Source organism: Danio aesculapii, chromosome 1 (assembly GCF_903798145.1).
Source record: "Danio aesculapii chromosome 1, fDanAes4.1, whole genome shotgun sequence".
Lineage (NCBI taxonomy): Eukaryota > Metazoa > Chordata > Actinopteri > Cypriniformes > Danionidae > Danio > Danio aesculapii.
Window position 1 is genome coordinate 7,068,789 of NC_079435.1, and position 13,295 is coordinate 7,082,083.

Sequence of the window (13,295 nt, forward strand, 5' to 3'; positions counted from 1 at the left end):
TATATGTACAGGTTGCTATTATTAATCAGAAGTGTGCAGATAGGTAATCATAATTACAAATGTATATGTACAGTGGGTGTGTACATAATTACAAATGTCCATGTGCAGTGGGTATGTACAGTTCAGATAAGTGAATCAGTGCAATGAATATGTGCAAATTTTAAATGTGCAAATGTTTAATGATGATTAGAGCTTGGACAATTTTTCAGATGATTTATTTGAGTGATTTTTCATATTTTCCCCCTTGTGTGCTGCAGGTGGGCAGAAAAGGAACTGCACATGATGAAGCTCTTCTTTGATGATCTGTTACACTATATTCAGGAAGTCAGAGAGCAGCGCCACAAGTTTGCTCTGTAAGTGCATTTATTATGTATATGTACTATATTTCTGTAAAACTTATCAGAAGTTGTAATTAAGTGGTATTATTATTATTATTATTTTTGTATTTTATATCACCAAAACTGCGTTTATTTGATCCAGAATTCTGTTCCTTTCTAATTTAATATGTTTTAAAATGTAATCCATTCCTATGATGCAAAGCTCAATTTTCAGCAGTCATTCATTACTTAACGGGACAGTTCCTGCAGAAATAAACCTTTCATCATCATTTACTCACACTCAAGTGGTTTCTTTCTTTATTTGAACGCAAAACAAGACATTTTGAAGACATCCGTGGTAGAAATGTAAAAAATGTGCATATTTTTTTGAAACTGTAAAAAACTAAAGGAGTTTAGGGATTCTGTACATGAGTTCTCTGTGATGGACCTGGGGAAGAAATATCACAAGACTCCTTTAATATATCTTTTTGGGGTGGACTTGAATGAAGTATCAGAGCCTTTATTTCCAAAAGGATAGGTCTAATTTCTTTTGTATCTAGGAAATGTATTCTGTTAAACTGGAAACAGGAACTCCCTCCAACATTTGAATTATTTATAAATATCATAAATGACACGCTGCATTTAGAATATCTAACATATAGCTTAAACAAAATAAAACACACATATTTTTAGAAACCTGGAATATTTTTGTGGACCCTTTATGAACCCTTTGACCTGTGCCTACGTAATACCAATTGTTATCACACTCACCATTCACAAGCTGTGATTTGATTCCTGTTTTAATCTAATAACATAAACTGGATTTGTTGATGTTCATGTTTTTATATTTGTAGACTCTGATGTAGGGCTGCTCGATTATGGGAAAAATCATAATCATTATTATTTTGGTCATAATTGTAATCACGATTATTCAAAACGATTATCAGTTGAAATCAAAATTAGTCACCCTTCTGGGAATTTTTTTTTAAATATATATAAATATTTCTCAAAAGATGTTTAACAGAGGCATTTTTCACAGTATTTCCTATAATATTTTTTCTACTGGTGAAAGTCTTATTTGTTTTATTTCGGCTAGAATAAAAGCAGGTTTAAATATTTTGAAACCTATATTAATAGCTCAACAATATTAGCCCCTTTAAGCAATATATATGTTTGATTGCCTGCAGAAGAAACTACTGTTGTATAATGACTTGCCTAATTACACTAATTAAGCCTCTGAATGTCACTTTAAGCTGAATACTTAGTATCTTGAAAAATATCTAGTCAAATATAAAGTACTTTACATCATAGCAAAGATAAAAGAAATCAGTTATTAGAAATGAGTTATTAAATCTGTTAGGTTTATACTGTGCTTTAAGCATCTTCACTGTGAGAAAAAAAACTTTAGCTGTAAAAGTCCTTCAGTCAAGAGCAGTGAGGGATTTTCTTGCTGTGTGTGTGCGTGAACTTTGTAATGAAATTGTGTGTGACTCGTTGCAAATCCACAAAAAATGCATCAAATACTGATTGTTAAAGTTCTTACTGTAGTATTTCTCACACACGTTACATGAGATCTGCTTCCTGAGGCAGCCGAGGGCAGCGATTGCTGACAGGCATGTGGGAACGGTGGGCGGGGAGGACTAACCTTAAAGGGCCAGTACATAAAAACAGAAAAACCTTTTTTCCAGCTATAATATAGACACTTCAAACAGCTATAATAAATAATCTGATGGGTGTTTTGAGCTGAAACTTTACAGACACATTCTGGGGACACAAAAGACTTATATTAAATATGAAAAAGGGGTAACCTATGTGCCCATTAAAGCACTCGCATTAAGATGGCGTTAGATGTGTGTGCTCCGCTCGTCTCTCCGAGCCTGTCCGAGGCTAAGCACGGCGCGCGCACACACAACTGCATGAGCTCTTTCGCACTTTTTTAAAATATGAATGATGCGCATCCCGTGCTGCAAAAGTTACATTACAGTACATGCTTTTAGTCATTTTCACGTAGAACTGAGCTTTGCAGAGTAACAAATGTGTACAACTGGAAAGGGGCGGTATATGATGGAATAATCGTTTATCTCGATTAATGCTTTTTATAATCGTTTGAAGCCAAAATCAAAGTCGAAACTGGATTTTCGATTAATTGCACAGCCCTAATCTGATGCCACTCAATGCTGAATATTATTTTTGTCAATTGTGCTGTTTGTTATATTGTAAAATGATAAATAAATAATAAAAAAATATATATTTTAAAAATTCAATGGCAGCCCACCCCCAACATTCTTCAAAATATCTTCATTTGTGCTTAACAGAAACTCAAACAAGTGTAGGAGGATGTGTAAATGACGACAGGATTGTAATTGTTGGGTGACCTTTCACTTTAAATCACATGATTCTCCAGAGTTAATTATGATATGCTGATTTGCTGCTTAAGAATTGTTTTTATTATAATCAATGTTTAAGCTTTTTATGGAAATTGTGCTACAGTTCATAGTTTGTTCTGGTTTGTTCTGTAACATATTGACATCTTTACTGCCACCTTTGGTGCATGCTGAATGATTAAACGTTTTGTAATGTGTGTTTCAGGTACAGTCACAGTGCGGAGGTGCAGGTGCGTCTGCAGTTCCTCACCTGTGTGTTCTCAACGCTCGGCTCACCTGATCACTTCAGTGAGTGTCTCTTCATCTTAAGTCTCTGCTTTCATAATACATCACCACATACACAGGATTAGTAATTAAATAGTTCTTCTCAGGAATTGTACTGTACAGATTAGTTTGAATAATATATTACTTGTACTTAATTGTATTGTTAGTGCGGCAACACGGTGGCTCAGTGGTTAGCACTGTTGCCTCACAGCAAGAAGGTCGCTGGTTCGAGTCTCGGCTGGGTTAGTTGGCATTTCTTTTTGGAGTTTGCATGTTCTCCCCGTGTTGGTGTTGGTTTCCTCCGGGTGCTCCAGTTTTCCCCACAGTCAAAACACATGCGCTATAGGTGAATTGAATATACTACATTGGCCGTAGTGTGTATTTTTGCCTCTGGAAGGGCATCCGCTGTTTAAAACAAATGCTGGATAAGTTGGCGGTTCAATCCACTGTTTCGACCCCAGATGAATAAAGGGACTAAGCCGAAGGAGAATGAATGAATGAATGAATGAATGAATAATGTTAGTGCTATTTTCTCTCATCCTGCAGTCACTGCTTTATATGTTTAGTTTTGTCTTGCCTGTGGTGATTGGCTAAGTAGAATAATCAGTCCCATGATTCCTGCTCAATCAAATTGCTTCAGAAAGACTTTGGCTGCATCCAAAACCGCCTACTACTCAGTATGTACTGCATTTGAATGTAAACGTACTACTCAACCGTTAGAAAAGTATAGCTGCGTCTCAAATGGCACACTATACACTATGCACTCATGCACTTACACACTCAACAGCATAGTATATGTAGGTAGTGTCGTCGCAAATGGAGCACTAATGTTTTTTTACTAAGCGGAAATTCAAACCGTTTCCTTGATGACTTTTGGCGGTTGCCAAATCAGTAAAATAAATTACCAAACGATCAAATAATACCTGTCATGAGTATAGCCGCATTCACCACCAGGAGGCGCTATAATCACTCTCGTCTGAGAATTTTGCTTTCACCATCCAAAATAAATAAAGTCCAACATGTGCGCCTGATAGCTCCCCCCCTTCCGCTACGTGAGCAAAGCTGCGGTCGTTGAGTGTGTGAAGTGTCCATCATTAAACACTTAATTTTACCGGCTGAATGAGTGTATCATCCGGGTAATTAAAGTGCACTTAATATTTTTAGAGTTTTCAGTGTGAACGCATTACTTACACTATTTATACTACAAAATGGCGTAGAATAGTGCATAAGTATGCGATTTGGGACGCAGCTTATGATCAATACTTTATGAATGTGAGAAGTATGAATGGAATTCGGACGTACTACATCCGCCATTTTGTCATGGTCACGTGACATACCTGCGTCAGTTGTGTCGCTTCCGTCCCATTCATGAATTCTCTCTCAGGGCATCATGGGATAGTGCAGCGTGCATGGGATGCACATTTCAGAGTAGTAGGTCATCCGCGTACTTCTGGCATACTGATTTTCGAATTCTATGAATTCGAACATACTACTCAGCTTGCATACTGATTTTAGCGTGCTATATAGTATGGAAGTATGCGGTTTTGGCACAGCCTAAGCTTTTTATAGAGTTTTAGGATGCATAAATGATCAGTGGAGTGCTTAGACTGCCTTTTGAGACACTTCTTTTGTAAATATTTAGTTTATCAAACAGATAACATTAGTCCTGTTTTTGAATCTGCCACTATGCTGATGGATAGGCATTTGTAGCTCCGCCCTCTTCTGATAAGAGCACAGACTCATTTGAATTTAAAGCGACAGTCACCAAAAAGACACAATTTGGATCAAAGCCTAAAAGGGTCAGTTTCAAAGAGTTATAAAACATTATTTGTGTGATGTTTCGAGCTGAAACGTCACACACACACACACACACTAGAGACATTATATTACTGTGTAAAAACAGGCATTATAGCCCCCTTTAAACGAAAATGTAAGCTATATTTTTAAATGTGCGGTGTATAAGGTGGCATCATTTTCACAGTCTAACTTATAGAAAGGTTTTTTACTCATACTTGGAGTGTAAACTTATACTTTTACTCTATTTGCACTACATATTCATCTCTCACACAGAGCGCTGCATGTGAGATTTGCTCTTTATCGATATGAATCTTCTGTGTTTGTGTGTCAGGATTGAGTCTGGAGCAGGTGGACATCCTCTGGCATTGTCTAGTGGAGGACTCTGAGTGTTACGATGACGCCCTGCACTGGTTCCTCAACCAGGTCCGCAGTAAAGACCAGCACGCCATGGGCATGGAGACATACAAGCATCTTTTCCTGGAGAAGGTCTGGATATTGAATTGTATTGTTCAAATTGACTACCCTTTCTATTGACTTCCATTATGATGACATTCCTTGATTGCAAAGCCATGACACCATATAATCATGCATTTTTGGTTGTTGGTGTTTTTTTCTGTTGGGAAGAGATCAAATTTGTCATTTTTTGTCATGTTTTATTAAAAGTGTCAAAATATTTATTATTTTAAAATACAACGGGGAAAATAAGTATTCACCATGTCACCTTTTTTCTCAGAAAATGTATTTCTAAAGCTACTGTTGACTTGAAATTTTGCCCAGATGTTAGTAACTACAAAAGAAATCCATATATATAAAGAAATCAAATCTAATTAGTTTATAAATGAAGTTATGTGCAATAAAATGAATGACAATAAAATGAAAAGTATTGAACACATGAAGAAAGGGAGGTGTAGAAAGGCAGTGAAAGCCCAGACAGCAGCTGAAATCTCTCAGTAGTTCTTCAGCACTTCTCTGCCTTTCGTTGGTGTGAATGAATATTTGCTGCTTCAGTCCAAAACACAGCCAAGGAACCTGTCAAAGGCATTCAGAGAAAGAAAATAATCTTGTGGAATGGCCCGACCAATCACCTGACTTGAATCCAGTTGAAAATACAAAATAAAGCTCAGATTTGATAGACGAGACCCACAGAACCATCAAGATTTTGACACTCTGTTGAAGTCTGTGAGAAACTCACACCTGAGCAATGCATGTGACTTCATTCTCCATATGAGAGGCGTCTTTAAGCTGCCATCACCAAAAAAGCCTTTAATATAAAGTATTAAATACGTTACAGTAGTTCAACACTTTCTCCTTGTTGTTTTATTGTTATTACACACAACTCATTTTTTGTCATCTTTTTTGTTTTGTTTTATTATTCCCAGGAAAAAAACATGATGTGTTCAATACTTATTTTCCTCACTTTATATTATCACCAAAAATCCTTCCATTCGGTGAAACGCAGAGAAAATTGTGGCCAAATTAAACCTCAAAATCCCCCCAGAGTGGATGAAAACATCCCCAACAGCGCTCAAGGGTTTAACGTTATGTATTATCAATCAACTTAATTGTGAATATAATTTTCTTATATTAATTTGTATATACAGGAGAAGTCAGAATTGTTTGACCAAACCCACCTCCTTTTTTCCTCCTTTTTTCTTTTTATTTCCCAAGTGATATTTAACAGAGCAAGAATTTTTTATTTTTTTAAAGCCATTTTAGGGACAAAATTATTAGCCCTTTGAGCTATTTTTTTTCTCGATAGTCTACAGAACAAACTATTATGTTTAGAAATGTGTTGAGAAAATCTTTTTGCGGAAAAAAAAATGAACAAGGTGGCTAATAATTCAGGGGGGCTAATAATTCTGACTTCAACTGTATGTGTGTGGATGACCAAGATTTTATGGAACTATATTTCTTTATTTATTGTTTATGTTAAATTGATCGTGTTATTGTACTATTACATTACTCAACTCCTGCTTTTCTTGATTTGGTTTCGATTTGCTGTATTTTGTGTAGAATCTTATGAATAAAAAAAGTAATCTGGTTAGACTTATTGGTCTCTAGCATAGATAAATAACAGGTCATGAACATTCACTAGCTGTGTTTCCCTCCACCTATTTGTACAGTTGAAGTCAGAGTTATTAGCTCTCCTTTGAATTTTTTTTTTTCACCATTTTTAAATATTTTCTAAATGATGTTTAACAGAGCAAGGACATTTTCACAGTATGTCTGATAATATTTTTTCTTCTGGAGAAAGTCTTATTTGTTTTACTTTGGCTAGAATTACAGCAGTTCCTAATTTTTTTAAAATCATTTTAAGGACAAAATTATTAACCCCTTTAAGCTATATTTTTTCGATAGTCTACAGAACAAACCATCGTTATACAATAACTTGCCTAATTACCCTGACCTGCCTAGTTAACCTAATTAACCTAGTTAAGCCTTTCAGTGTCACTTTAAGCTGTATAGAAGTGTCTTGAAAAATATCTAGTCAAATATTATTTACTGTCATCATGGCAGAGATAAAATAAATCAGTTATTAGAACATAAAACTATCATGTTTAAAAACTTGTTGAAAAAAATCTGTTAAAATGAAATGGGGGAAAAAATAAACAAAGGCGGATAATAATTCAGGGGGGTTAATAATTCTGACTTTAACTTTGTGAATTTTAGAACATTGCTTAAATTAAATGCAAAGATTTGGGTAAATTGTGATTAATAAAAGTATGTGCACAACTAAGCAGGATAAACATTTTACGTTTAGAAATATTAATAAATTCCAGCATACACATTAAAATTTAGTTTGAACAGATCATGTGACTATAGAAATGTGTGTAATTCATTAATTGCATTATTGCATTAATTGATAAACCAGCATTTCTAGCACATAAAACATCTGAAATGTTGTTTTGCTCATTTCTAAAATCCCTAATCCAAAATCTGTCATCACAGTGGTTCACTATTATTTTATTTTATATTAATATTATTATGATTATTATTATTATTGTATTATTATTTCCTTCAGAACTGTCTTGAGAATCTGTCTGCTCTCCCAAAGAGTGTCTCACGCCTCCAAAAGCAAACTCATTGCATTCACATTGCGCCTTCTGAGGTGCAACTCATTTATTACAGAAAAAATAAGGCCCACAGTGGCTTCTCCTTCCTCACTAAAGTAAATTTTTCTGTCTGATATTTGGCACCAGTTTATCAGGCAGAGACGTTTTGTTCTCTTTGACTTATCAGATGTAAACTCTGGCTTTTTTGCAGATGTTTTACTCAATCCAGTTTTTTTTTTTGCAGTTTTGGATGGAAACATAGCCACTGGCACATAGCTACTGAGTTTATTTTTATGATAATAGCCTATTATTCTTCTACTTGTACATATTTTTATTTTTTTGCCTAAGAAAATAAATAAATGGGAAATAAAGTACAGGGTGAATTTTAAATCACTCTCGGTCTCCGTCAGATGCCTCAGCTGAAGCCGGAGACCATCAGTATGACGGGACTCAACTTGTTCCAGCATCTGTGTAATCTGGCCCGTCTGGCCACCAGCGCCTACGACAGCAGCTCCAACTGCGAGGTTTGCTCCATCACTGCTTTACTTCTGTCTGCTTTGTGTCAGTGTGATCTTTCTGACCATTTTCTGTGTGTCTCATCTGTGTGTGTGTGTAGTTGTGTGGTATGGATCAGCTGTGGGGAATCGCGCTGAGGGCTCAGTCTGCGGACATCAGCCGCGCTGCTATCCAGTATATCAACTCCTATTACATCAGCGGTCAGTACACACACACACACATATATATATGTATATTATTGTATTATAATATGTATTATTGTGCTTTTTTAATTATCCACTTTACACTTACAGTTGTATAATCTCTCAGTTTTTTAGTAAATGGTTAATTAATTTGATTAAGTTAGTGACGGGATGGATAGATACATAGACAGACAGACAGACAGACAGACATACATCCAGTCTCTTCCAGTGGAGTTTATGATGGCCGAATAACTGTGTGTGTGTAATGCGGTGTAGTTACTAATGTGTGTGTGTGAGCGCAGGTAAAACGGGTCTTGAGAAGGAGCAGGAGTTTATCAGTAAGTGTATGGAGAGCTTGATGATGGCGTCTGCTAACCTGGAGAAAGACGCTCACTCCAGCCTGACCATCATCGAGAGAGGCCTGCTGCTGCTCAAAACACACCTGGAGGCCTTCAGACGCAGGTACACACACCCACCGCAACACAATCAAAGCAGAAATGGACATGTGTGTATTGAAAAATATGTTTACATTTACATGTTTAAAAAACCCTGTCATTAACTCAGGCTGCCCAGCGATCTGTTGTGTGTGTGTGTGTGTGTCCATTTTGGATTATGTGGTTTATGAGGACACAAATTTGTAGTATGATCTGGGTATTACACTGTTGAGCTGGTCTATGAGGGGTTTAAAACTGTTTAAAATCATAATTGTCATAACTTTCACTTTCAAAATTTGCGGGTTGGCTTTAGCGGGTAGGGTAAAGCCTTAAATTAAGCGTAGGTTATTTTTATCATGACTATAGAGAGTCCTCGTAATTACAAAAATGTGTGTGTGTTCAGGTTTGCGTATCACCTGCGGCAGTGGCAGATCGAGGGAACAGGCATCAGCAGTCATCTGAAAGCTCTCAGTGATAAACAGTCTCTGCCGCTCAGAATCGTGTGCCAGCCTGCAGGACTGCCCGACAAGGTACATCTATTGTTGTGTTGATCGCTAGTATATGTAGTGTATGTGGTTTTGGTGTTACTGAATAAAAAAAATGTGATTGTGATGTTTTTGTCAAACATTTTAGTCTGGATTTAGACTAAAAGATTTAGCCTAGATTTCCAAGAACATTTTTAAAAAATGGTAAAATTGTAATTGTAAATTGTTAATAAATTAAGTCAAAATTGCACAATGTAAGTACAAGACTTTGAAAAAAAAGTCTAAATTGTGAGATTTTAGTCTAGAATTTTGAGAGATAAAAAGTCTAAATTATAAGATTTTAGTTTATATTTTAGCCTAGAATTTTGAGGAAAAAAGGCTAAATTGTGAGATTTTAGTGTAGAATTTTGAGAAAAAAGGCTAAATTGTGAGATTTTAGTCTAGAATTTTGAGGAAAAAAAATCTAAATTGTGAGATTTTAGTCTAGAATTTTGAGAAAAAAAATCTAAATTGTGAGATTTTAGTGTAGATCTTTGAGAAAAAAGGCTAAATTTTGTGAGATTTTAGTCTAGAATTTTGAGAGAACATCTAAATTATGAGATTTTAGTCTAGCTTTTTGAGAAAAAAAGGTCTAAATTGTGAGATTTTAGTCTAGAATTTTGAGGAAAAAAATCTAAATTGAGAGATTTTAGTGTAGACTTTTGAGAAAAAGGGCTAAATTTTGAGCTTTTAGTCTGGATTTTTTGATAAAAGTCTAAATTGCTAGATTTTAGTCTAGAATTTTGAGAGAACGTCTGAATTATGAGATTTTAGTCTAGATTTTTGAGGAAAAAAAGGTCTAAATTATGAGATTTTAGTCTAGATTTTTGAGGGAAAAAGGCTAAATTGAGAGATTTTAGTGTAGACTTTTGAGAAAAAAGGCTAAATTGTGAGATTTTAGTGTAGACTTTTGAGAAAAAAGGCTAAATTGTGAGATTTTAGTCTGGATTTTTGAGGAAAAAAGGCTAAATTGTGAGATTTTAGTCTGGATTTTTGAGGAAAAAAGGCTAAATTGCAAGATTTTAGTCTAGATTTTGGAGTAAAAAAAAGTCTGAATTGTACGATTTTAGTCTAGATTTTTGAGAAGTGTAAATTGTGAGGTTTTAGTCTACAATTTTGAGGGAAAAAAACACTTGCTTTTGTATTTGTATGTAATTTCTGAATTCTAAATTGTGCTAAAAGAGTAAACATTTAAAGCCAAATTTTTTTTTGTGTGTGTGTGCAGATGACCATTGAGATGTACCCCAGTGATCAGGTGGCTGACTTGAGGGCAGAGGTCACTCACTGGTATGAGAACCTACAGAAGGATCAGCTCAGTCAGCAGGCACAGCTGCAGGAATTCGGCCAAACCAGTCGCCAGCAGGACTTCCCAGGTACACACAGAGAGAGAGAACAGACACATTGTAGTGCAGTGGTTCTCTAATTGTTTAGTTCTGGGACCCACGTTTTTCTTAGTCATTAAGCAGTAACTGATATGAACACAAGCATGACCTCACTTTACTTAACATGCACACAAAAGAATATCACTAACACTACTGATGAATAAACATTCAATTAGTTTTTGCTGATGCAATCAAATTTGTAAAGTGGTACTATCCGCTACAGTTGTTTAAAAGCAAGTTGCACATCAGTGATTTCTGTTTTCTCTGATGAGTATACCGTATTTTACATTGGTCCCATGCAGCTGATTTTTTTTCTCCGTTTTTGCAGGTGGTCTCATGGGTCCGGTGCGTATGATCTCATCAGGACACGAGCTGACCACCGACTACGATGAGAAGACACTTCATGAGCTCGGCTTCAAGGACATGCAGGTAACATCCTCAAATCCACATTCACACAGACACTCAAAATAAAACCTTTAGGTGTCCACACAGTTAGATTTCGTTGGTTACAGTTGTTTGATATCGGCTTGGTGTGTGGCGGCCCTAAAACTCTCTCCTGTGTGCTGTCAGATGGTGTTTGTATCTCTGGGTGCTCCACGGAGGGAGAGAAAGGGTGAGGGTGTCCAACTGCCAGCGTCGTGTCTGCCGCCGCCTCAGAAAGAGCACATCCCCATGCTGCTGCTGCTGCAGGAGCCACATCTCACCACACTGTTCGACCTGCTGGAGATGCTGGCCTGCTTCAAACCACCCGGCCCTGATAGACCCCAGCACAGCACTGAGGTAAAGCCTCCTGCCTTGCACCTCAGAGCCGCTCCACAGTGAGTGCAAGCAGTGTTTAATCAGTGTGCTTCGTCCTGCAGAGCATTCGCTGTGAGGAGCTGCATCTCCATGCTGAGAATCTCTCCCGCAGAGTCTGGGAGCTGCTCATGCTTTTGCCTACATGTCCCAGCATGCTCCAGGCCTTCCAGAACATCTCTGATGAAACGGTCAGTCACATGACTACTCTATCTATCTATCTATCTATCTATCTATCTATCTATCTATCTATCTATCTATCTATCTATCTATCTATCTATCTATCTATCTATCTATCTATCTATCTATCTATCTATCTATCTATCTATCTATTTATCGTTCTGTCGTTCTATCTATCTATCTATCTATCTATCTATCTATCTATCTATCTATCTATCTATCTATCTATCTATCTATCTATCTATCTATCTATCTATCTATCTATCTATCTATCTATCTATCGTTCCATCCATCCATTCATGGTTTCATCTTTCTATCTATCGTTCCATCTTTCCATCCATCCATCGTTTCATCCGTCCATCCTTTGTTACATCCATCCATCATTTCATCTTTCTATTTATCATTCCATCCATCCATCGTTACATCTTTCTATCTATCATTCCATCCATCCATCCATAGTTCCATCTTTCTATCTGTCGTTCCATCCATCCATCCATTGTTACATACTGTACATCCATTGTTCCATCTTTCTATCTATTGTTCCATCTTTCCATCTATCCATCCATCGTTACATCCGTCCATCCTTTGTTACATCCATCCATCATTTCATCTTTCTATGTATCGTTCCATCCATCCATCGTTCCATCTTTCTATCTATCATTCCATCCATCCATCCATCCATCCATCCATCCATCCATCGTTCCATCTTTCTATCTGTCGTTCCATCCATCCATCCGTCCATCCATTGTTACATACATCCATTGTTCCATCTTTCTATCTATTGTTCCATCTTTCCATCCATCCATCGTTACATCCGTCCATCCTTTGTTACATCCATCCATCATTTCATCTTTCTATGTATCGTTCCATCCATCCATCGTTACATCTTTCTATCTATCATTCCATCCATCCATCCATCGTTCCATCTTTCTATCTGTCGTTCCATCCATCCATCCATCCATCCATTGTTACATACATCCATTGTTCCATCTTTCTGTCTATTGTTCCATCCATCATTCCATCTATCCATTGTTTCATCTTTCTATCATTCCAACCATCCATCCATCGTTCCATCTATCCATCTTTCTATCGTTCCATCCATCCATCCATCCGTACATCCATCCATCGTTACATCTTTCTATCTATCGTTCCATCCATCCATCCATCCATCCATCGTTACTTAATGCATCATTCCATCTTTCTATCTATCATTCCATCCATCGTTCCATCCATCCATTGTTTCATCTATCGTTTCATCATATCCATCCACCGTTACATCCATTTATTGTTACATCTTTCTATTTATCGTTCCATCCATGCATCCATCGTTTCATCTGTCTATTGTTCCAGCCATCCATCATTACATCCATCCATGTTTACATCTTTCTATCTATCGTTTCATCCATCCATCCATCGTTCTGTTGCTCGTTCTATCGTTTGTTCTATCAATCTATCGTTTGTTCCCAT

The 13,295-nt window shown here is 36.6% G+C and overlaps 1 protein-coding gene across 1 annotated transcript in view; it reads left to right on the forward strand.

Annotated features, from left to right (window-relative positions):
* usp34 (ubiquitin specific peptidase 34) overlaps positions 1–13,295 on the forward strand; it is a 102,979-nt gene that overhangs the window by 42,798 nt on the left and 46,886 nt on the right. Inside the window, exons 19-29 of the mRNA XM_056456449.1 lie at positions 258–353; positions 2,907–2,989; positions 5,094–5,248; positions 8,226–8,339; positions 8,432–8,531; positions 8,816–8,975; positions 9,351–9,477; positions 10,697–10,844; positions 11,182–11,282; positions 11,424–11,633; positions 11,714–11,839. Coding sequence (XP_056312424.1) covers positions 258–353; positions 2,907–2,989; positions 5,094–5,248; positions 8,226–8,339; positions 8,432–8,531; positions 8,816–8,975; positions 9,351–9,477; positions 10,697–10,844; positions 11,182–11,282; positions 11,424–11,633; positions 11,714–11,839 — 1,420 coding nt within the window. The remainder of the gene's footprint in view (positions 1–257; positions 354–2,906; positions 2,990–5,093; positions 5,249–8,225; positions 8,340–8,431; positions 8,532–8,815; positions 8,976–9,350; positions 9,478–10,696; positions 10,845–11,181; positions 11,283–11,423; positions 11,634–11,713; positions 11,840–13,295) is intronic.